General features: G+C 44.6%; 1 protein-coding gene across 4 annotated transcripts in view; it reads right to left on the reverse strand.

Moving 5' to 3' along the window:
- The window catches only part of CDKL1 (cyclin dependent kinase like 1), a 55708-nt gene that overhangs the window by 13386 nt on the left and 16881 nt on the right, over positions 1–25441 (reverse strand). For all 4 annotated transcript variants that reach the window (XR_004622195.1, XR_004622196.1, XR_004622194.1 and 1 more), the window contains 2 exons: positions 11254–11375; positions 1000–1072 (listed from right to left, as the gene is read on the reverse strand). Coding sequence is in view for 1 of the 4 variants with exons in the window: in XM_002921994.4 (XP_002922040.2) it covers positions 1000–1072; positions 11254–11375 (195 nt within the window). In the remaining 3 variants the exon portion in view is untranslated. The remainder of the gene's footprint in view (positions 1–999; positions 1073–11253; positions 11376–25441) is intronic.

Consider the following 25441-nt stretch of genomic DNA (forward strand, 5'->3'; position numbering starts at 1 on the left):
GAGCTTCGGGAACTCTCTGGAGAACAGTGGTATGCGTTGTATTTGTCTTCAGTGTCTCTGATTTTCCTCTCCGGGGCCTTTACAAGGTCTCTCTTGCTCCCCCATCCCAAAACCTGCTTTCAGGAAAGTGCTAACCCTCCCGCTTGCTATCATAGCAAGAGAAGGTATCCACGCTCCCTGGAATCCATGCATTTTGACGAGGAGTGTAGCCTTCAGCTAGGTGGAGACTCCATAGGGAGAAGGACTGGCTACTTTTATTTTCTACTTCGAGGAAGGCAGCTTCAGGAAAACATCATTTAGAAGAGCCCGCGGCAGGGGCCTCAGGCCCCACCAGCTAAACGGACCCTGGCAGTAGCTGAGAGGACAGTGCAGACAAGTTGCACCTGTGGCCAAAATGAAGGTCTCATATTGGCGTCTGGCCTCTGTGGGCAGGGAGTGGGCACTGTCGTTCTGGAGGGAGCGGCCAGCTTCCCAGCACCTGGAGTGTCTCACCTCCTGGGCAGCAGCCCAGCGTGCCCCCCACCCAGCCTGGCTCTGGCCAGGAGTATCAGAAGTGTCCACGGGGCCGCTCTGCTCCAGACTTGGCTTCCTATCTCACCAACACAGACACCAGCATTTGTGCATGGCGCTTGGGACTCCACCTACTGCGACTCAACAGGCATGAGCCCCCTGGGGCTCCCCTCCCCGACTTCAGAGCATTGTCAGGGCGCCAGGCCAAGGCAGACTCCAAGCGAATGGGATTCTACTTTACATCTGAGTTGAGTCTCATCAGTGCCAATCTATAACTACTTTCTTCGAATCACAAAAACACATCTTTTATGTAACCAGAAGAAGAAAGAACGGCTAGGTTGGTATGTTTAGCCTCTAGGGACCCCACCAGGCTTCAGAAGACTTGGGTGAAAACGAAATCCACAGGAGTCGGGTGTAAGTCTTGTTCAAAGGCTCTACGTCAGCTTAAGGGCAGCTTTCTGATTCTTCAAGGAGGATCATGGGACTTACATCGTGTTTATGGCAAAAATTTACAGCTTGCAGAGTCTGCCAAGTTATGCTCTTCACAAGATGTTCTGGTACCCTAATAAAAATGAAGAAGCAACACACATTCTTTAGTGTAACCATGGAACTCAGCTCAAAAAAAGAAGAAAAAAAAAAGGAAGACAGGCTTAAGCAGTGAGACATCCAGTCGTCTAAGTCACAGGGCATCTAACTCATGGAGTGTAGAGAACACAGCTCAGCACACTGCTGGGCTCTAGGGGCTGCGAGGTTAGGGCAAGACCAACATCTCCTTGCACAGGAAGGGACCGTGAAGACTCACAGGGGTTTCCGCAAGTATTTATGACCACCTACCTCAATCATCCGTGACACCACTGGGAACCTGCCTGCTAACTTGAGCTCCATTTCCATAAGGAGCTCTTCGTTGATGGAAAGTTAGTTCATAAACAGCATAAAAGGTGTTGCTCTTCCCCCCCCCCCCCGAGTTGCCCCAAACTGATGCTTGAGACAGAATTCATTTTTCATGCATGGGCACATGGTTTCTCCACACACCCCAGGCAGCATTTTTTTTAGGTAATGAAGATTTTACTGCCGATAGGGAAGAGGTTTCCCTTGCACACGGTATAACAAAAGTGAATAATAATTCAAAACCCCACGTAGGCATCTTGGTTCTTTCCCCACATTGCTTCTCTCTCGTAGCTGGCTGCCTCCCTCCCTCCCATCTTTCTGCCGCGTCCTCTGTCACAGCGTCTAAACATGGTCCCACTGCTCCCAGCGCTTCTTCCCTGACGCTCGGCTTAGATAACCAGGGCGACCAATAGCCCCAGCAGATCCTTCACTTGAATTAGCAAAAGGTACCTCTTCTGGGAGCACTTGAAAAATATATTAGGCAATGAGTGAAATGACTACAGAGAGAGCGCGTTTATTTTTAGAGCACCAGACCCGCCAGCAGGACTTACTGTTTTTACGAATCAAACATTGAACAATGGTGTTATGGTCCTCGGCCAGAACTAATAAGTAAACCAGGGAGGAAACTCTCGAGTACTTGTGTTAAGGTGACCAAAACCAGTCACTTCTAGTCTCTGGGAGGGGCCCTGAGGCCACCGTTGTCACAGACCAGATGTTCAGGAAATCCCCTCAGGAAGATCAGAGGATGGGCCAATGTGGAGGAAACGAAGAGGCCACCCCAGGAAGAAGAGCTGGGATGTTTCTGGGCCAGAAACACGTCCCCGGGCTTGAAGTCGCTTCTCTCTAAATTCTCTCCCTTGTCCTAGCGCTGCCGAGGCACAATGCAAGGAAAACTCGCCTGCTTAGAAAGAAGGCCTAGAAAAATACAACTAAGAAGAGGACATTCTATAGGGAAAAAGCTTCCCTCTGCCTCCACTTTTTGTCCAGAAAAAAATGGAACATATTTTGATTATTTAATGACTTAAATATTAAGGTTATCAGTGCCAGGCCACTTTAGTCTCTTAAAACATTTCCCAAAAGAAATTATGCAAAAGGAGCATTGAAAAGTAAACTATAATAGCATATTAGTAATGCTCCTATAAGGCTGAGCATATTAGGACACAATCCTCAAACATCAAACCCCCCGTGTCATCCTGAGTTAGCTACTCACTTTTTTATTACTCCATTCCTTCTCTGAAATGCCAGGGCCTCAGACTCTATCTCTAAGATCCTTTTTGGCTGCTGATGATAGGAGCCAAGTTTTTTATTGCCGAAGAAGGAGTACAAATATGGGAAGGGAGAAAAACAGAATCTGTTCTGTAGTGTTGGGTTGGAATTGGACATACACATACGCACAGAGGGTGCTGGCCCGGAAGGGATGCGTTCTTATGTAGGGTGCTCCAGAAGCTTCTCTGCTCAAGTCAACATCTGAAGTATGGTTATGGCAGTGAGAAGTGGCCAGATTTGGGCTATATTTTAAAAGGAGAGTCTCCAGGATTTTCCAAGAGATTCAATATGAGAGACAGAAAGGAATCAAACAGTGACACCAAGGTTTTTAGCATGAGTAGCAGGTCTGTGTTGGGGCCCTTTACTGAGGAGAATGCTGAGGAAAGAGCCAGTTTTGAGGAGGGAAGGGTGGATATATTGAGTTGCTTATTGGACATCCAAAGGATATTCTGGGTAGGCAGTTCTGAATTGACAAGGAAGGTCAGGCTGGAAATATAAATTTGGGAAGCATGAGTATATGGATGGCATTTGGAGCCTGGGGACTGGATGAAGCCACTTAAGGAGTGAATACAGAAAAAGAAGAGGTCAACGTCCTGAGGCCCTACAACAGGTAGGGGTCAGAAAGCACAGAGGGATTCAGCAAGAGACTGGGGTTGAGCATAGAGGAAAGCAGAGTGACACTCAGGAAAACAGCGTCACCGGAGCCAACCGAAAAAAGTGTTTCAAAGAAATTCTGGATTAAGACGGTAGGTTGAACAGGGGCGCCTAGGTGGCACAGCGGTTAAGCGTCTGCCTTCGGCTCAGGGCGTGATCCCGGCGTTATGGGATCGAGCCCCACGTCAGGCTCCTCCGCTATGAGCCTGCTTCTTCCTCTCCCACTCCCCCTGCTTGTGTTCCCTCTCTCGCTGGTTGTTTCTATCTCTGTCAAATAAATAAATAAAATCTTAAAAAAAAAAAAAAGACGGTAGGTTGAACAAATACATCTAATTTCACTCCCTCTCCAAACCTGGCCATAACTATGCCAAGAGATTTTTTTTCAAGACAAAAACCTACACGGACAGAGAGAACAGGAGAAGGGATAATAGTAACATATTTTAGAATCTGGAAAACAGGTAGTGGAATGAAAACTGACAACAGATCTTGGAAAGCTAAAACCTAAGCCTGAAGAGGGGAAAGTGGAAGACCAACCCAAGTTATCCCAAAGAATCCTGCAAAGGTGCAGAAACTGGCAGCTAAGATCTCTATGGCAGTGGGAGGGAAGGAGTGTGGAAAATCTGTTTTGGAAACCATCAAATCTCTAGATCCCTTCCCCTATAGTTTTGTTTTCTGGAGAGTGTAAAATAGAGGACATTTGGTACAGCTGAGATCGTGAAGACTGTTCCAAAAACAGAGGATTATATGATTCTGTGCATACTAACTGCTGAATGCTGAGGCTCCCCAGCCTTCCTCCCTCACTGGCTGCCGACAAGACTTCACTTTCCAAGTAAAATACTGTAAGACTTTTTGGGCGGACGCTCAGGAGGAAAGATCTGAAAATTCTGACATTGGGGTTCCCCAGCAAATGGACCAGCCAGATAACCCCACAGAGAAGCCCAGAACTTCCAACAGCACCCTACTCTTAACCATGGGCACACAATCAGAGACTATATGATGCCCAAGAAAAGCATCAAATGGGAAAGGTAGCGACCAAAGCAAACAGAAAAAAGCCACTTAAAAGAAAGAGAAACCTTAGAGAGTGAAGAGAACATTAAAAAAAGAAAAACATTAATATCTGCAGGGAGAAAAGGAAAGCTGTTGCATCCATGAAATAAGAACAAGATACTATTAAAAAAGCAAGAGGACCACTCAGAGTCCAGAACCCAATTGAAGAACCCAGAACAAGAAAATAGAGAAACCAAAGAATAGGAAATCAGTAAGAAGCCTTATTTCCTCAGACAGAAGGAGCTCACCAAGTGCCAACACTAGGGATGAAAAGTAAGGCCCATGATTTTCATAATTCAGAATTCTGTGAACAAAGAGAGTGTTTCCCAAGCTTCTGGAAATAAAGAAACAGGACTTCACAAAGGAGCAGAAAATAGAATGGCAACAGACTTCCTAACCCTGGGAGATAGAAGGCACTTTAAAAATGCCTTCAAAATTTTGAAAAGATATTGTTTTCTACCAAAAACAAACATACAAACCTCTATCCAAACAAAATATCTGGCGAATGTGAAGAGAGAAGAACGACTTTTTAAAAATGCAAGGGCCAGGTCTCAAATCTCTGTCTCTTTTTTTAAACCTCTCATACAGTGTTTCTGAGGAAGCCCCTGGAGGACGCACCCCACCAAAGAGAAGTAAGCTGTAAACGAAGATCACTTGAAACGAGAACACTGTACGCCTGCCGCAGGAGGAATGCGATGGGAATCTCCAGGAGGACGGAGGACGGGGAAGGGAGATGTCACGTGAGAACAGCATTCCAGGTGCTGAAAACAACCCACCCAGACTGGAACAGCGTGACGCAAGAGCAGGCATACAGAGGGCTGTCATCACCATGCCCTCTGCTGTAGACCATCTCAAATAAACACGAAAATATTTAACCAACAAAAGCTCTGGAAGAGTCTGCGTCCATGTGCAAATTCTGAGTACCAGTTTATGCTTTCCCAGTAGGCAATTCCATAAACAAAGTCAAGTTATGATCAGAATGCTGTTTGGTGAGTAAAGAACCTCAGGAAAGTAGGCAATCTGACTGGTTGTTGCCATTAGCCTGACCTAGCTTTCTTACATCCATCCCCAAATTAGGAGGGTCTTGACATTAGATGAAACATATACAATCAGTCCAATCTGACAAGCCCAGCAGCCATTTAATTCTGCCTGACGTCAGGTTATCTGTGCACTGATGGATTCACAAAATAACTCTCAGAAAGCAATCTTCTGTCTCTCCTTTCCAAGATTTTGGGGGAAGGTTATACTGTGTCCCTAATGTCCTAATAATAAAACTGAAATGAGAGAAACATAAACAACTACTGTATGATAATGAAGAGAACAAAGTGATTTTTAAAAACATCTTCAGGTACAAGAGCAATGGGAGAGACGATGAAGAGAGATTAGGGATCTCTTACTGGCATTCTCAACACTTCAGCCATCCTTCCTGCTCCTGCTCTTCTAATATTTGAGACAGTCCAAGAAGCCAAACAACCAACATTCATCAAAGCTTCATTTCTCCACAAGGCTACAACAAAGACGGGGAAGGAAGGACTGGCCAAGCTCCTAGAGAAATATGTTCTTAGGAATTTATCCTATAGAAATATTTATGCAAGTGCTGTTCACTGTAGTTTTGTTAGTAATAGAGAAAAACTAGAAACAATCTAAATATTTATCAGTGGGGAACTGAATAAAGAAACTGTGGTGTATTTGTACAACGGAACGCCACGCAGCCATGTTAAGAATATTAAAGTAGATATGTTTGAATCGGGAGACAGCTCCTGAATACACTTTTTATACAAAATGCATAACTGTATGGTGTAGAGTACATTCTATTTAAATACAGATATGCAAAGAAAAATAATTAGAAAACAACTTCTCAACCTGTTAATTTTATTTATTTCCCTGGTTTTGTGCTGCTTGAAATATTATTGGAACAAACAACGTATCACTTTCAATCTAAAAAAGAAATTTTTAGTGTTTTTTTAAAAAAATACTTTACTTATTTATTTGTCAGAGAGAGAGAGCACAAGCAGGGGGACCAGCAGGCAGAGGAGAAGCAGACTCCCTGCTGAACAAGAAGCCCAATGGCGGGACTTGATCCCAGGACCCTGGGATCATGACCTGAGCTGAAGGCAGATACTTAACCAACTGAGCCACCCAGGAGTCCTAGATTTTCAGTGTTTTATAAAAGTTGTGGATCATCGAACTTTACATCAAAAACCAGGGATGTACTGTATGGTGACTAACACGATATATTAAAAAAAGAAAGAAAGAAAAAAAAAGGTGAGAAAAAAAAAAGTTGTGGAATTCCACTGCCAAAAACTGAAAACTTGCAATAATAACCTTTTCCCACCAGATGTTTTTTGCACCAACTATATGAGAATCAGAGGCAGACCCAATGGTATTGGAAAAGGATCTGTGAAGTATGGCATCTGGGTGCACTTACAGAAGGGTAGAAAAAAGAGAAGGGAGTACGGAAACTAGTCATTTACCGAACTTGGACAGAAGAGAGAACAGCAGTTGAAAGAATAATAAGTACGAAGCATATTAAGTTCTGCAGAAGATAAGGAATGGTGATACATTTGTTTTGAGGGCAAATATAAACAACATGAGCACAGGACCGGGAATGATAACGGATATGCATTCATGTCACTGTGGCGGGATACATATCTTCTGGCACCAACTTGCTTCCTGGTAGCAACATGAATTGGAATCTTCTCCAAAAGCTTTCCAAAGGAGCCCAAGAAGTTACAAACATGATAATAAGGAGATGAATTAGAGTCCATTTCAGATTCAAAGTAGAGACAGGTCTTGAGTCTAATTTGGCAAGAATTATTTTTATTATTTTAATGATTAAAACATTACCATAGTGATAAATGGAACATGGAGGAAATATAAAAACATAAATAAAATAAAAAAATATCTATAATAATCATCAAAGTATCACTATTAAAATATGAATAATGTATTATTTTTCTTTTTTTCTATCTATATATAAATTCTATGAAAATGAATGTATATTTTTATTGTAACATTTTTCTTCATTTTGCAACCACTCATGAATATTTTTCTATTTCAATGTACGTTTTATCTATAAGCATGATTATTAGTGGCCCCACTGTATTCCATTGTAAAGATACACCATAATTTACTTAACCAATCCTCTATTACTGGACATTTTAGTTGTTTCCAATGTATTCACTATAAAAAAAATCCTTTAATAGGGTGCCTGCTGGCTCAGTCAGAAGAGCAGGCAACTCTTGATCTCAGGGTCATGAGTTTGAGCCCCATGTTGGGTATAGAGCTTACTCAAATTTTTTTTTAAAAAATTAAAAACCATAGAAAATCTTTTAACAACAAACAGTTTTATAACTAAACCTTTATGGATGTACTCAATTATTTTCTTATAGTAAATTGTTAGAAGTAGAATTGCTTGCCCTGAGATTATGTGTCTAAGGCCTTTAACACACAATACCAAACAGCCCTCTGGACAGGCTGCTCCAGCAATGTATGGATAATTTCCTTTGAGAATATTAGGTTTTAGAATTTTTAATCAAAATAGCTATCTTAAAACGAAAAATCATCAAACCCCTGTTATTATTACCCTTCTTCAAAACCATTTTGTAAGTATCAGTTTATTGGTTTGCTAACTTGGTCATTCCACAACAAGTATTAGGGATGCACCAAGTGCCAAGAATTAAGCTAGAAGATACTGGGGATACACAGCGGAGGAAGGCACAGCTCTTGCCCTTGAAAGTTTTATAGTTTCCTGTGCAAATGGGGTGTGTAATAGAAATAATCCCAGAAGATGTGAGGGACTCTAGAGAAAGGAACTCCTGACTCTCCTTGGTGTCAGCTAGAATAGTTCCCACAACAGGGGGTCATATTTGAGCGGTAGCTGAAGGACAAGCAGGAGTTTGCTAGGCAGAGTAGAGAAGGAAGGGCAATGCAAACGGAGAAAACGGCATGTCCTTAGTGAAGTCCAGAATGCAAAGGATTCTGTGGGGCAGTGTCATGTTTTATGCGGCAAGCTGGAGAGAAATCTGTAGTGAGACTGAAATCTTGTGTCCCCTGCTAGGACCACATCCATAAGCTCTGGGGAGCGATTATAGGATTTGATGTAGAGACCGGCAGGATCCACTTTGTATTTTAGAAATCTGTACTCAGAAATAGAATAAAGTGATCACGGGACATTCTCGGGGCAAGCGTACCGTGCTAAGGAGGACCCCACCTGACCCCAGGCCAGGAAAACAGTGGCATTAGCACGCTCTCCTGGTGATATTGTTTCGCCAATCACACATGAGACTGCGGGAGAACAGCAGTCTTCCGATCTCTAGGGAATCAGATAACAAGTCACAGCATCACAGACCTGCAAGTCCTCTACCTGGTCCTTAACTCTCATTTTCACAGGTGAGGATGCCTGGAAGCAATTTGCCAAAGGTCACACACGGGATGCCAACCCACTTTTACTGGGAATGTGCTTACAAAGTGTTATAGTATGAGATTTCTCAGTTGAAAAAGAAAATGTTCCTATGAATTTCAAAATCATTGGTTGATGGAGTTTAACGACATTTATTCCTTAACGACAACAAGCAAAAATTTGAAATAGCATTTAAAATAGATTGGAGTATTGTCAAATACTCAGTATAATGGAAAGTAACTTCTATTTTTTTTAGATTCTATTTACTTATGTGAGAGAGAGTATGAGCGGGGAGAGGGGCAGAGGGAGAAGCAGACTCCCTGCTGAGCAGGGAACCCTACGTGCGGGTCCATCCCAGGACACCGGGATCATGACCTGAGCTGAAGGCAGACACTTAACCGACTGAGCCACACAGGCACTCCAATAACTTTCATTTTTAAAACAAACTAACAAAAATATCTTTAAACTTCAAAATAAATGAACATAATCTGGCTTAGAATAAACCTTATTTTTCAAGTTTGCTCATTTGTTAGCATTCCTTAGGTCAGTCTTATGTTTGACAAACTACGGCACGTCATCCTTTGGAAATGCTGCTTATACTTTAACCACACGCATATCTACTTCTCTTACCCTTCCCTAAACCACCTGCATATTAAACCATTTTCTATTTCCTGGAACATATATAATATAATCTAGCCAGTGGAGTTTTAAAAAAAATCTGCTTTCAAAACTCTAATCACATCTCGCCCTGTGCTTTTTGCCTTCTGCACAAACTCTATGCCAAAAACGACCTGACTCCCACCTGCTTCAGCCCCCCACTGATGCGTGTCTCCCAGTGACTCAGTCTAACATGATTAACCAAACTCCTGCAACGTCCCCCTGGTACCACATAGCTAGAAATAATTCAGACTCATAGGTTTCATTGAAGTGTCAGTTGCAAGCTGTCAAAAGAGCAAACACCAACATACTAAATGTTTTCTCCCCTGAACGTAATTTCTCCGTATCAATGACTTTCTGAAGGGAGGTGTCTGTTCTCTTGGCTCTGTCTGGCTGTGTAAATTAACATCAAAAGCCACTTACAAACCACAAGCCACTTTAATCCCATTTGCCCGGATATCACTGCTGATCGTGTAAGTACCACAACATGGCAAAGAGCAAGCTCTCGGCCAGGGCTCAAAAGTATTGTTGAAAGAGCCACAGCCTTCAGTCACCGGAGTGTGAATGTGAGCAGGAACGGGGTGCCATTCCACCACTCTGATATCCAACGCCACTCTGCATATTGTCCCTGGCCAAAGAGGGGCTCCCAGGAGCCCAGCAAAAGGAAAGGATGACATATCCTTTGCTGCTCACTTGTTTTAAGTCTCGTCACCATTCAACTCAAAGTCTACCTCCTCCAGGAAGTCATCTCTGATGACCCACCTTGAATTATATCTTCCAGAGCCTGCTAATCATTCTAGCCTCTCCATCTGGCCACAGCGATTGGCCCCAGGGACAGCTGCATCCCGGACCTGAGGCAGAGTTTTCCACTGGACTTTATATACGCGGATGCTACCTTCTTCTAGGACTTTCCTCTCGAGTGGTACATAGCTTGATAAAAGCCTGCAGCCAGGCTTCCTAGTTCAAATTTTTCCCTTCCATCACATGCCACATACACATAACCTCCCAAATTCCCCTTAGAAGACTCGTCTGCAAGGCCGAATGAAGCCAGCATAAAGAAGAGTTGAGAGAGAAAAAGTCCACCGCCGCTGGTGTTCTGCCTTTAAAACATCCAGCGCAGGAGGAGTGGGTGGGCGCCAAAATCCAGCCTGCGCTCTGCTCACTCCGGCAAGGGGCCACCTTCGACCAGAGGAAAGCACGCACACACCCTTTTTTTGCAGACGAGGGCTCTGTGTGCTCACCAAGCCTTCCTGTAACTCACACAAAGCAGCTGCCTGTGCTGCGAAGGGATGTGTGCTAAGATCATCAGAACCTCCAGAACCCCCTCATCCTTCCCAGTCACAGCCACCGCCTCAGTCCTTTTTCACCTATGCTTGCCTCAGTGGGTTCTTGTCCCTTGTCACCAAAGAATTCCTGGCCAATACAGCAGACCAGATGCCCAGATCGCTCTGGGTGAAATGCCACGTTTGTTCTAGACTTAAACCTCCACTTGGCCATTGTCTTTGGACACTTGCTTTCATTCTCCAAGTCCTTTCACTTCCCTAGTCACGCGCAACCAACCAATAGCCTTTCTTTCCTTTCTCAGAGACACAGATAACGTAACAGAAATCAAGTTCAGCCTAATAATGCTGCTGCTTTCTTCATGAACGTGATGAGTTATGGTCTCTCCCAACCTTTTCGGTAACTCTTGGGCTGTCGAGCCCAGCAGCAGAAAATGTCTTGCAAACACCACCTGCTCTTGCCTGGTTGGCACAAGGGCCACTGCTCGTCTTCCCTCGAAAATCCTGGTGTGTACTGCTGTGTTTTGTGTGTAAGGAATGATCACTCACCCTCTTTGGTGTCTGTCCAACTCATGGAGAACCGTGTGGTCACAGTACTCAAACACCAGGTGAAGTTTCCGCTTCCTTCTGAAGACTTCAATAAGGTTCACAAGGTTGGGATGCTTGAGTTGCTGAAAACACAAAAACCAAGGTTTGCTAAGCTGGGGCTGTGAAGGATAGTTTTCTCTAATTCTGATCCAAGAAAAAGAGAGTGGTTTGTCCTTTAGGAAGTTTCTTGTCTTGGGCTGAAGGAAACCACAAACAGTATGATCTTACTTCTCTCAAGGAGCTCTCTGTTAGCAGCTTGTAAATGATTACAGCCTCACCCAGGTGGCTGGTGAAGGCAAAGAGAGAGATGAGAAGTCTGGAAAAGAAAGGAGAATGAAAAATCCAGGGTGATTTTTAATTAATGCAAACTCATCTTTTAAGGCTCAGATCAAATGTCCCTGCCTAAAGAGGGGTCCCCGGATCTCCTCCCCAGGCTGGTGCAGTGCCTCTGTACGTCTCATAGCCCCCCTGAAATATGTCTCCTTGGCAATCCTCTGGAATTACCGAGTAATCATTCATTTGACTCTTCAATGTCCTCTGCTGTCAACAGATACAATAGATACAAACCACTGGAAATAAGAATCATGATCTCAGGATTCTCTTGTTTCCTCAAAATGACGTGGCTGTACCCCCAGCACAGAGCCATGTGCATAACAGGCAGACAATCATTTGTGAATCAATGAGTAACTCGGGTTTCCTAGGTTGATAAAACATTTTGAAACAGAAGAATGAGGAAGGCTCTGTAATCTGATGCGCCCGAAGGTGTGTATCTAGAGGGAAAAGGTTGGAATCAATGTTGTGTTGCAAAGGATAAATCCTGTACTTAGCTTTCTGGACCCTTCTGTCCGTAATCCTGTCAGAAACACGACAGTTAGGCAAACAGATTATTGTGGAGAGAGTCAAAACGATTAACTTTCTTCAGGGCGTGAAGGCCTTCAGACAGCCCTCTAAGAAACAAAAGAGGAAGCCAGAGGACATTACTGTCGCCTCAATTCTAGCAGTCAGAGCAAAGCACGGGACACCCCTCCCATTCTGCCCCGAAGAAGCCCCGGATGAAGGAGCGCAAGGAAAGGGAGGCCCATGTGTCCTCACTGAGCTCAACTCCCAGCCGGCCCCCACCTACATTCAGCTGCAGGAGTGAACCCAGGCAAGGCCAGCTGAAGGAACACTCCAGCAAGCCACGGAATTCTGAGAAATAAAATCTCACTCTTGTTCGGAGCTACTGAGCGTGGGAGAGGTTATGCAGCCATAGAGCGATAGATAACCTGTACTAGGTCCCACGGGGACTTCTGGAAACTACAGGTGCCTACGCCCCACCCCCAGAGACCCTGAATTGGTCTTAGGTAGGGGCCAGGCATCTGGTTTTTTCCTCAAAATTCTCCAGGTGATTCAATATGTAGCCAGAGGTACTGATCACAGACAAGCAGATACTTCATAAGAGGTAAAGGGTGTTAGGAGAAAAAGCGAGGATCTTGAACTGCCTGCTGGATCACACTCGTGTGGGCAGCGAGAAGAGAGGCAGCTGGCAAGGGAAACACGGAAGACAGATATTTTCTCGTTTTCTTTGTAATATCCCTCTGCGTCTTCAAGCGGTGAAATCCCTCCTCTAGATAGCACACTCGATGAAGCAAATATAAAGCAGCCCTGATGCTCTGTGGGCCATAAGTCACATGTGGGCCTTGGAACAGAGGGCACTGGAAGCTACACAGCCTCACGTTTACGTAACATACCTGGAAAGTTTTAGCCTGAACTAGCATTTTCCAGAATAGTAGGACAGATCTGACCACTGTCTTAAACCAAAGAATCGCATCAGCTTAGATGTCTCAAACTGCGAACAACCAGTTTGAAGGGGCTAAGTGGCGGCATGAGGACAGAATTAGCAGAAAGCAGAGGTTTTCTTTTGGGCTCCGAAATAGCACTATCCATAGGTCCAGACTCCAGATCTTAGATTCTTTTTTTCTGTTTGTTTTTTTTTAAAGATTTTATTTATTTATTTATTTATTTGAGAGAGAGAGTGAGCATGAGCAGGGGGAAGGGCGGAGGGAGAGGGAGAAGCAGACTCCCCGCTGAGCAGGGAGCCCGATGAGGCGCTTGATCCCAGGACCCTGAGATCATGACTTGAGCCAAAGGCAGACGCTTAACCGACTGAGCCACCCAGGCGTCCCCAAGTCTTAGTTCTTTTAATTTTCTTAGCTTCTTTTCCATGTTCCTTATGTAGTCCTCACTTACATCTCTAGCCAACCTTTTAAGCACAAGTACAAATCTATCAGTAGACTACACGTACCGTCTCCGGATGCCAAGCCTGGTGCCTCCACCCTGTCCCGTCCTCACCCGCAGGGATCACTACAGGGCACTGCTGCCTCAGGGGAAAACTCGAAGGCCCACTCGGTTTGGCTTCTGCTCTGTCTCCAGCCTCATCGCTCATCACCTCCCACCAAATGCACCCAATTTCTCTCACTGCTTTGAAGGCTGCAGCACCCCCTCACCTCAGGACCTGTTCACCTGTCTCTCTGAAACACTCCTGTCATCCAGATGTCACCTTCTCTGGCCGGCCTCCTCCCCCTACCCTGACACACCCAGCACAATCTACGACTGCGGTAGTACTGGCACCCAAGCATGGGTACCCATGAAAGGGGAAGGGCACTGTCACAGCAGTATCCACTGAGCCAAGTGGGACTGTAAATACACTAGCCCCGTCTTTCTGTTACTGCGCACCTTTGGAAAACCTGGACCCTAGGAACTGTAAGATATTCTATTCAAATAACATGTAGTTTCTTTCCAATTTGCGGCTGTTGTACGTCAAGTGTTGATGAACCACTTACTCGCTGGTCGACCTTAACTTTGAAGAATGTCGGGCCTCCATTTCCATCTGTGGAAGTAGGAGGCCGAAGGGCCGCTCTGACCATGCCACATAGAGCGTACTCAACAGTGTCGGGCACATAGTGACCTCTCTGTGAAGGATAACTGCTAATATCATTATTGGGAGTTAGAGCTATTTTTATTCAGGGCGATTTTCTTTTTTCAGTGTATTCAACAAGTATTTATTTATTTTAATGCATAAGATAAAGTCCTAAGGACATACAGACAAATAAAGCCAGTCCTGCCCCTTCCCTCGTGGAGCTTAGAACCTGAGAGGGAGAGTAGATACTGAGCAAGTAACTACAGATGTGATAAATGTCACAAAAAACAAGGTACAGGGTGCCCAGTTTGAGGGTGGTGAGTGGTCCAGGGAAGATCTCCTTGAGAAAGTTAGGTAGGCACCATCTAGAAGCACAAGAAATACAACTTTATGGCTCTAGAGATGGCCAAATTACTTTCCAAAAGGATAATACATAATTACAGCTATGTCAAGGGCAGGAGAGTACTTTTAATTTCCCATGGCCAGCTCTGAGGTTCCTATAGACATTTAAGGTTGGTGACATATATCGTCAAATTTCTTCGAGCATGAGAGAACTTAAAATCATTGAAAATGGCCGATAACTTATTTCTCCACTTATTTTCAGAACAAATTTAATTTAGAAAAACTGATCACTGAGACTAAATTCTAATTAGGACTTATAAATATTAAATTATAAATACTTTAAAATAAACTATTAACTGTCTCTAAGTTGCAAGGATTCTGGGTGACCAGAACTCCTTCCAGAGCAGCAGATCTGGAAGTCATTCCCTGTCCCGGCTAACGTTCATTTATTCCACAACGATCTACAGAGCACCAGCTCTGCTTCAGGCATTGTTCTAGGCACTAGAGACACACTGGCGAATGGGCAGAAGACGCAGGCATTAAACAAACAAGTGGCATAAAGAGCTCCGCACACAGATCAGGCTACCCGAGAGAAACTGAGGTACAGGCCTTGAGCTGAGTCCTGGAGGGTAAGAAAGGTCTGACCACACCGAGGTCAGGAGTGGTGGTAGAGGCAGCTTCCCAGGCAGAGAAATGGCCCTGGCCGGGAGGGGATTTAGGCCACTTAAGGAACTGGAAGACAGTGAGGCTTGAGGGTAAAGTGCATGGAACTGTGGCCAGCTTCAGAGTCAGAAGCTGAGTCCTGTGGGACCTTGAGGGCCATGCTAAGAAATTTATACTTTATCCCAAGTGTAATGGGAAGCTACTGGAAGGACTTTTAGCAAGATGTGGTGTGATAATACCATTGGGTTTTTAATTTTTTTTATTTTAAAGATTTTATTTATCTATTTGACAGCGAGAGAGAGCACAGTTAGGCAGAGCAGCAGGCTGAGGGGGAAGCAGGCTCCCCGCTGAGCAAGGAGCCCGAGCTGGGACTGGATCCCAGAGCCGAGGGCAGACGCTTAACTGACTGAGCCACCTGGGCACCCCCCATGTGGGTTTTTTAAAGCTCTGGATACAGAACGGCTTGGAGGAGGCAATAGGTGAGAGGAGACCAGGGCAGAGCCCGCTGACAGCTGAGAGATGATGGCGGCTTAAACCAGACAGAGGCTGGGAGATGGTGAGAAAGGCACTGTTGGGAGATGTATTTTGTTGTTAGAATGTTCAGGATGTGCTGATGGACTGGAGGTGAGGGATGAGGGAGCGGGAGGTGACCGAAGGTTTGTATAACAGGGACAGATGGTGGTGCCATCACTGAGGGGAGGAGCAGGTTTGGGGGGGACGAAACTACTGCGTTGGGCAGGTTGGGCTGGCAGGGACTCTGCGATACCAAAGCAGAGCTGTCAGGTTGGCTGGAGTTGGAGCTGAAGATAGAGGCTGCGGAGTCGGCCTGAGTGTAAGTGAAGCCATGCATAGGGCCGATTTCCCAGCACGACATGCGAGAAAGGAAGGGGCCCATGGAACCTCAGCACCAGATGTGTGGTGAGTGAGGAGGAAGCAGAGGAGAAAGAAGAAAGTCCCTCTAGATAAGAGAGCAGAGTTTGAGGGAGGGGCATATCGTGGAAAAGGAAGCGGCCCTGGTGACAGAAGCTCCTGGAAGGTCAAGAGGGCAGAGGCCTAAGGGGCACCCTGTGGGCTTCTCCAGGCATCCGTGTGACCACTTTGGACGCAGTATCAGGGCAGGACTGAGACCAGGAGCCCAGTCCTATGGATCTAGCATCTCAACCTTCCCCATTGCTCTCCGTTGATGTCCCTGTACCTCGGGGGCAGGACCCAGGGGGACATCTCTAGTCCTGAAACCAGTTTGCAATTGGTAGCCTGGCGGGTTCGACCTCAGCTCCAATATCGTGAAAGTTTGTATTCACAAGGGTTTGGATATTTCTACTTCAATACTGAATGGGCGTCTTTAGGGACACGCAGAGGAATTAGATAAGCAGTCAGCAACATGACGCATGGACAGTCCATCGACATGTTTACTACACCTGCAAGTGATCTTAATAAAACAGGTTAGATGGCCACACCTACTACGACAATGTCGTTCAGGTCTATTTTAATTACAGTTCCTTCCTACTTATGAGTGGATGAAGCCAAAGCCTCAGGCCTGGTCTGATTCGTCAGCATTACGATTTGAACTGGCCCAGTCTTGAGGCTCTCGGTGGTTCCTAGCCGTCGGGCACCCCCAGCCTTCAGTTATTCTGTATGTAGAAGGCAAGCGCGCTCAGACTCGGATCGAGTTTCTCACGTCTGAAGTCACCACTTTGTTGATGCTATTTTATTTTGGCTTCCCTTTTATTTTCTCTCTGTTTTGAACACTGGCATTTCATATTCTGCTGCAAAGAGAAGAATTTTCTCTGACACTGAAAAAAGAACTCCATTTTGCATTTAACCTGACCTTTACTTGGTTTCCCCCACAGAGCTGAGAACGCTATGTCTCCTTCTTGGTCGGCTTCCTCCATCTCGTCACAGGCCCTGTGCCTTCACCCACCACCCATCTGTTGTGATAAGTACAGGCTTCCACATCCTCCAAGGCCAAAGGTTTACGCACAGCACTTGGAATAATCTCAGACCAGTTGCCAACATTTCAGATCAGGAAATGGTAAAACCCTCGTTACCAGGACCCTCTTGAAAACACCGCAGATCTGGCGATATGGGGCCTGCAGGTTCTGTGGCACCAGCGAGCAACGGCCAAGACACCGCTGCTCACTGCAGAGAAGACCCGTGCGCTTCAGCTCACCTCAGTCTCCACCACTCCCTACCGCTCCCCGCCAAGAAGGCCAAATGAAAGCTGTCTTTTCTCATCAATCTTGCATGATTAATTTTCTTATATGAGAGTTAAAAGTGAGATATTTAATGTACTTATGTTTGTATCCAAAGCAGAAAAATGTACAAGCAATAGAAATGACTGCAGGGGTGCCCACGTGGCTCAGTCAGTTAAGCATCTGCCTTTGGCTCCGGTCATGATCTCAAGGTCCTGGGATCAAGCCCCATGTTGTATCAGGCTCGCTGCTCACCAGGGAGTCTGCTTCTCCCTCTCCCTTGCCCCTTCTCCTACTAGTGCTCTCTTTCAAAAAAATAAATGGATAAAATCTTAAAAAAAAATGACTGTTTATTTCAAGGCACATAAGAAAAAGTATAATTTGCAGAAGTGAAGCATTTCTCCCACACCTGTCTGGCCCTTGCAGGTAGAAGGTTCATGACCTCTACCCTAGGGAGTCCTCAATGGTCACATGTTTCTGGATTAACCAGTATACAGACCATTATATCCATGGTCTTTCCTATCCTTCAAGTGTTCAAGGATTCTTATTCTTTGCAGGGCGACTGGGGGGATATTTATCCTGTCTGTGCTTCAGACAAAAGCAACAGACTATTTTCTCAATGATCATATCCTGTTTTCCTTTCAAAAGCATTATTTTCCCACAACTGTGATAAATAATAAAAGAAGAGAAATTAAATTTTAGAATGTGGGAGCTGTCTTAGTAAGATGTTTTTTACAGGCCCTTACAATTCTTGAACTTGACTCTAGGTCTTAGGTACAGAGACACATTTGCAGGAATTTTTTATCAGTTAACATTCACACAGAATGCAGAAAACTGATGTCCCCCTCCTTTATAATAATTAACCCTGAGTACTTCCCAAGGATTCCCAGATCAGCATATTAAGACCCTGTCAAGCACATGAGATCCAGCAAGGCTGGGAGCTTGTCCAAACTAAGAAGCAAAGAAAGAATCAAGTTCTTCATATTTCCTCTCACTCCTCCCTCTTCCTGCAATGAATGTTCTCAAATACATCATGAAACTCAACAGCAGCAGTGTCCAATTTGCTTTTGATTCGCAAACAAAGCTCTAAATTTCACCTTAATCCCATTTAAGGACTTCCAAAGTACAGGTACAATCCTGATTAAATGATACCACTGAAGAATTCACATCATAAAGAGGTCAGTTCAGGGGCATGTGGGTGGCTCAGTCGGTTGGGCAACTGCCTTCAGCTCAGGCCGTGATCCTGGACTCCGGGGATCAAGCCCAGCGTCAGGCTCGCTGCTCCGTGGGGAGTCTGCCTCTCCCTCTCCCTCTGCTCCTCACCCTGCTCTCATACCCTCTCTCTCTCTCTCAAATGAATAAAATCTTTTTAAAAATTAAAAAAAGGTCAGTTCTAAAAATAACATGTAGATATAATGCAATTCTAATCAGAATCCAAAAGGATTTTTTTTTTTTTACTAGATAAAATGCCTTTTACAAAGTTCATATAGAACTATAACTTTGAAAACTGCCAAGGCAAAAAGCAGTTGGGGCAACTCGCTTTACCAGGCGGAACAATTTTCAATAAAGTATCTATAATCATTATCATCAGCATCATCATTAACAGGCCAGCAGGGTACTGAGAAAGAAATGAACACACAGAAGCAGCACAGAGTCCAGAAGTAGATCCGTGTATTAAGGGAAACTAACGTGACCACGGTATTACTTCAGCACAGTTGAAATCAGCGTGCTTCAGTTAAAATTGATTCTGGGAAAACTGGTTACCATTAGGAAAATGAGAACCATGTCTTACCACCCTATATATAAGAATCATTGTCAGATATATTAAAAATTTTAGTATAAATTACTATAAATACTAGAAAAAAATTTAGGAGAAAATTTCTATGACCTTAGGATGAAAGAACGCATTCTAAAAAACAAGAGATCTAGAAGAAAAAAACCAAGATAGGCAAATTTGGCCACAGAAGAAAATAATGTTGGGAAAATGACAAAAGTTCTGGAGCCGTAGGGGCGCCTGGGTGCTCAGTCAGTTACGTGGCCAGCTCTTGGTTTTGGCTCAGGTCTTGATCTCATGGGTGGTGGGATCGGGCCCCATGTTGGGCTCCGCACTCAGCAGGGCGTCTGCCTGAGGATTCTCTCCCTCTGCCCCTCTCCCCATCATGTGCGTGCTCTCTCTCTAAAGTAAATAAATAAATCTTTAAAAAAAAGTTCTGGAGATGCATGGTGGTGATGGTTGCACACCAATGTGAATGCCCTGAATGTCACTGAACTATACACTTAAAAACAGTTAAAATGATAAAATTTATGTAATGTGTATTTTACCTTAATAAAAAAAATAATGCTGGTTTGGTAAAAAAACAAAAAACAAAAACACTAGAATCAATGTCAAAAGGCCAATAATTAGCAGGGAGATATTTGTTGTGACAAATAGAGGGCTCCAGCCCTACTCTTACAAAGACATTTTATGTACTATGAAGAAAAAGACACCTTAGTGGGAAAATGGGCAAAAGATATAAGCAGGTAATACACAGAAGAGGAAATATAAATGATCCAGAGACATGAAAACACACTCAATCTCACTAGTAGTCAGAGAAAGGCAAATTAGAGCAAGAATGTGAAGCGACTTGTTTTCCTAACATTTCACAAATTGGTATCATCCAGTGTTAGGATGGATAGGGAAACATATCATCTCACCCTCCGCTGGTTAGACTTTTGGGGAAAGTTACTAGCAGTATTTATTAAAACAACACACCCAAAACACATGGGCCAAAGATCTGAGCAGACACCTTACCAAAGAAGAGATAGAGATGGGACACATGAAAAGATGATCAACATATTTTTTTCACTAGGGAGCTGCAATTTACAGAAACACTGAGATACCGTTACATACCTATCACAATAGCTAAAATCCAAAAACAGCTGACAACACCAAATACTGCTGATACTGAGCAACGGGAACTCTCATTCATTGCTGGTGGGAATGCAAAATGGCGCAGCCACTCTGGAGGACAGTTTGGCGGTTTCTTACAGAGCTAAACGTAGTTGTACCATATGATCCTGCAATCACAATCCTAGGTGTTTATCCAAATGATTTGAAAATTTATATCCACATAAAAACCTGCTCACGAATGTTTATAATGTCTTTATTGATAATTGCCAAAAATTGGAAGCAAACAAATTGTCTTCCTCTAGGCAAAAGGATAAAAGATTATGCTCCATCCATAGAATGGGATATTAGTCAGTGATAGAAAGAAATGAGTTATCAAGCCAGGAAAAGACATGTACAAAATTTAAATGCATATTGTTAAGTGAAAGAAGCTAGTCTGAAAAAGACTACATAGTGTATGATTCCAATCAATCATATGACACTCTGGAAAAAAACCGAACTATGGAGACAGTAAAAAGGTCAGGGATTGCCAGGAGTTCAGAGGACCTAGGGGGAAAAAACGCACATGTGAAACAGGATTTTTAGGGCAGTGAAATTATTGTGCACGATACTGTAATGGAGAATACGTGATGTTATGCATTTCTTAAAACCCACAGAACATTATAGCACAGTTAACCTTAATGTAGGCAAATTTAAAAAAACATTTAGGAGGTTGGGGAAACATTTTAGGAGGTTTCTGTTAGAAAGCAGAATGTGGGGGCGCCTGGGTGGCACAGCGGTTAAGCGTCTGCCTTCGGCTCAGGGCGTGATCCCGGCGTTGGGGGATCGAGCCCCACATCAGGCTCCTCCGCTATGGGCCTGCTTCTTCCTCTCCCACTCCCCCTGCTTGTGTTCCCTCTCTCGCTGGCTGTCTCTATCTCTGTCGAATAAATAAATAAAATCTTTAAAAAAAAAAAAAAAGAAAAAAAAAAAGAAAGCAGAATGTGATAAAATACTTGACCAGTACTTCTCAAAACTGTCATGGCCATTAAACACACAGAAACTCTAAAACGGTCACAGGTAAGAGAAGCCAAGGGACACTGACAACTAAATGTAATGTGGTATCCTAGATGGGATCCTGGCATAGAAAAAAGGATATTAGATAAAAACTAAAGAAATGTGAATGAAGTACAGATTTTAATTAATAATAACATGTCATCCTGGTTCATTAGTTATAATAAATGTACCATACTAATGTAAGATGCTAATAACGGGTGGAACTGGGCACAGGGTATATGGGAACTCTGCACAATCATCTCAGTTTTTCTGTAAATCTAAAAATGTTCTGAAACATAAAGTTCACTGAAACACACACACAGAGCCCCCATCTTACCCAGCACACCACTTCCAGAAATATACCCTATATAAATAAAAGCACCACTGCATAAAGATACATGGACAAGGATATTTATTGCAGTATTGTTTGTAAAAGCAAAAAATTAGAAACAACACAAACACCCTTTGATAAAGAAGATGGCAAAATAAACTGCGGCACACTCAAAGCATGAAATACTGAATACTACGCAACTATTAAAGAGAAAAAAATTAACACAGGCCTATCTATGGGCCTAATGACAGTGATGTAATGCTGAACAAAGACGGTACTAATTTTATAAAAACATATGAAAACAGAAGCGAATGAGTAATTTTATTAAAAATATATAAAGATAGGGTGGAGGATGGGAGAAATAGGTGAAAGGAATTAGGAGGTACAAACTTCCGGTTATAATATAAGTTAAGTCACAAAGATTGAAAGTACAGCATAGGGAATATAGTTAATATTTTTAAAAAAATTTTTTAATTTATTTTTTATTGAGAGAGAGAGGGCAAGTGAGATGGGGGTCTGGGGGAGGGGCAGAGAGAGAGGGAAAGAATCTTAAGCAGACTCTACTGACTGCAAAGCCTGAGGCAGGGCTCGATCTCATGACCCTGAGTCAAAATCAAGAGTCAGATGCCTCACCAACTGAGCCATCCAGGCGACCCTCGTCAATAATATTGTGAGAACGCTGTATGGTGACTACACTTACCATGGTGAGCACTGAGTAAAGTATGGAATTGTTGAATCACACCATGTAGCACACCAGAAACTAATATAATATTGTATGTCAACTGTACTTTGGCAATAAAAATGTTAAAAATATATATGAAAGTAGAAAGTATATGAATACTATGAAAAAGTTCTATTTTCATAGATTCATTTCTTAATATATTAATTCAAAGATATATGCTGAGCCCTACATTGTGCTGGACATTATTCTAAGCTCTGGGATTACAACACTTAACAGGGCTAACAGAAATCTCTGCTCTCGGGAGCTTACGTTTGAGCACGAGATAAGTCTTATGGAAGGAAATAAAGAAGGTGGGGGCACAGTAGCCTGGTAGGGGGTGCAATTTACAACAGGGTGATCAGGGAGGACCTCACAGCAAAGGTGACAAGTGAGAAAAGATCTGAAGAAGGTAAGAGCCATGGAGATGGCCAGAGAAACAGCCCAGGCAGGTGTATGGGTCCCAAGGATCTCGTGTGGTATCCTGCCTGGAATGTTTGCAAGCAGCAAGGACATCAGTGTCAGCCCATCTTTTAATCTAACTGTTGCCACGGCAAGCAGCTTCCGGGGAGATGCCCCACAGCCCCTCCTCTCAGCCGCACTCTGTGTCTTTTGCCTTCTACCCCAGGCCTTCTGGGGTGCTGAGGTCCAGCGAGCTGGTGGAGGATTCGAACTTGCAGGAGTTACCGCTTCATGGGGAAAGCCTGGAGCAAGGAGGTCAGGAAGTGCTGGGTAAATGCTCCTCTCTTCCGTCCTCAGGCTCCTTCTAGAGCCCTGGCAGGTTGAGTTCCTGTTGTCCCCGACATTGCCTTTTCCTCCTTCCCTATTTCCCTCTCTCGTCCCTTATTCCTGCTCCTGCTCCCCGGGTATCAATTCCCCAAGTAAACTACTAGCATGCATTCCCTTGTGTCAGACTTGACTTTAAAGGAGGTGCACCGGCTAAGCTGGCTGGTACCAGAAGTGGCCTTAGCTAGCGAATCTTTGGAATGGAATTCTGGAACCACATCCGTCACCGGGCAGATGGCAACAAGGACCCCACTGCTGGTGGTAAGTGAGGTGAGCGGAAGCCCTGGGGAGCTGCAGTGACGCGGTCAGGAAGGCTGTCACCAGTTGTGGTTTTTGAACGCGGTGTGGTTGGCTCACACAATAGCAGTGGCACGTGAGTAGTACAGGAGTAGCTGGGCCAACGGTAATTACAGGGGCTATTGATCGAGCTGGCTTTTGTTAATATCTTCAGGTCGTTGAAGAAAGACAAGAGGAAATGACAGGTTTGCGTTAGCCACCCGCAAACTGTGAGAGTCAGAGGCTCTGTGGCAGTATTGAAGGAGACACCGACCTCCTACAGACACAGGATAGACTCTGCCCAAATCAGGCTTAGGACTTAAGTGTAGCAGAGATACAAAGAGACAATGGACAGCTTCAACGGGTCTCTTATGCCAAAGTCAGCGCTCCGGTGAGAAAAGAGAGGGGCCCTGAGATCTGGCATAGAGACATTTAGGGTAATGAGCCTGAGAACCCTAAACTCTCAAAATTCCCTGAACCCTCTGGGCTGGGAGGAGCAGCTTCTGCCCTTCTGCCGTAGGTGAAACACTCCCTCCCATACACAGACCCTGGAAATACCAGAAATATCACTAGGGCAGGTGTTCTGGGGAGGAAGATGGGCGTCCTCCTTAGATCCTATCCCCACCTCCTCCCAGGGCCCAGAGACCTGCAAAACTAGGACGACGTGGCAATGTGCTCAAGCCAGGTAATGTGGCTCTTGCTGCAGGAGGAAATAACTGACAGAATTACAAGACCCGACTCATGCGCACCAGCAGGAAGCTTGACGGCCTTAGGCCCTGGCAGTGGTGAAATGTAAGGCTGGGGAGGGGGAAATTCATTGACATGGGAGTACTGTTCTATGACTTGGGATTGAATTCCTGACAAGGACACCCGGGGACAGTCTTTCTTTCCTCCACGAAAGCGGTAAGGAAGGCACGGGGAAGGAGGTCACTGGCATCTTTGAGAAGCTCAGTGCTGGCTGGCCTCGATAGGCTGGAGATGCTACCATGGAACGAGGCTCTCTGGTTCCAATTGGAGTAAGAAGATTCCAGAGTGGCTGAGACCAGGTGCTGACAGTGGTGAGGTATATGTAACTACCACCATGGGAAGTGAGGCCAAACACCGTATTTCCCAGAAATCCGTGCTGATGCACAGACAGGAAGTCGCTCAGCACGGAGTTCTCACAGCTGAAACAGCAGAGCAGCTTGCAGGTGTGGTGCTCGGGTTATCAGAAGAAATCGAGAGACGGCCAGCAGAAGGTTGAGGTCGCCTGTCAGAATGGAAAACTGCAGTTTCTCACCCAGTTTCTAGATCTAAGGCAGTGTGTAGACCAAAGCGCTTGCAACTGAGTCACCATGCTGAGGGATCCTGCAACGCCACCACAAGCACCCCTCGATCCTTTCCCGAAGGGATCTGCGGCTATTCATCAGAGCAACTGGGGAAAGGGAAAGTGTCAGGCCTTTCAAGGGCTGTGGCTGGCTACAAAGTCTGAGCTGGCACTGACATCTAAGGACCCAAAATGCTGTCATGGCCCCAGGTTAGAGTCATGCCTCACGGTGGGCCTACTGGGTCCCTAGATCCACTCTTGAAGTTATCTCCTCCACTCCCAAGTGCATCATGAGGATGGATACACTTAAAAGTTCACAAACCTTCACATTGGTTCCACAACCTGTGGAGTAAGAGCCAAATATGGCAGAAAGGACCAAAGAGAAGTCTCTGAAACTGCACACCCCCAACATGACCCTGGCCAAAACAGCAAATCAGAAGCCAAACCCCATCTCAAGAGTCAATGATGGATTCACACCATTACAGACGTTAAGATGCAGGGGTGGTAGTCCACATCGTATCCCACTCAATCCACCTGGCAGACCGCTATAATTGCAGGGCCAGACGTGGTATCTTTTCTGGAACAGATCTACATAGTCTCTGGCACCTGACATGCAATTTGTCAGATCATGCATTCATCATTGATCTGATGAATGTATTCTTTCTAATCCCTATCAGTAAGGAGGATCCAAAGCAGTTCACGTTTTGTGCAAAG

The sequence above is a fragment of the Ailuropoda melanoleuca genome, chromosome 20 (assembly GCF_002007445.2).
Source record: "Ailuropoda melanoleuca isolate Jingjing chromosome 20, ASM200744v2, whole genome shotgun sequence".
In the NCBI taxonomy this organism is placed as follows: Eukaryota; Metazoa; Chordata; class Mammalia; order Carnivora; family Ursidae; genus Ailuropoda; species Ailuropoda melanoleuca.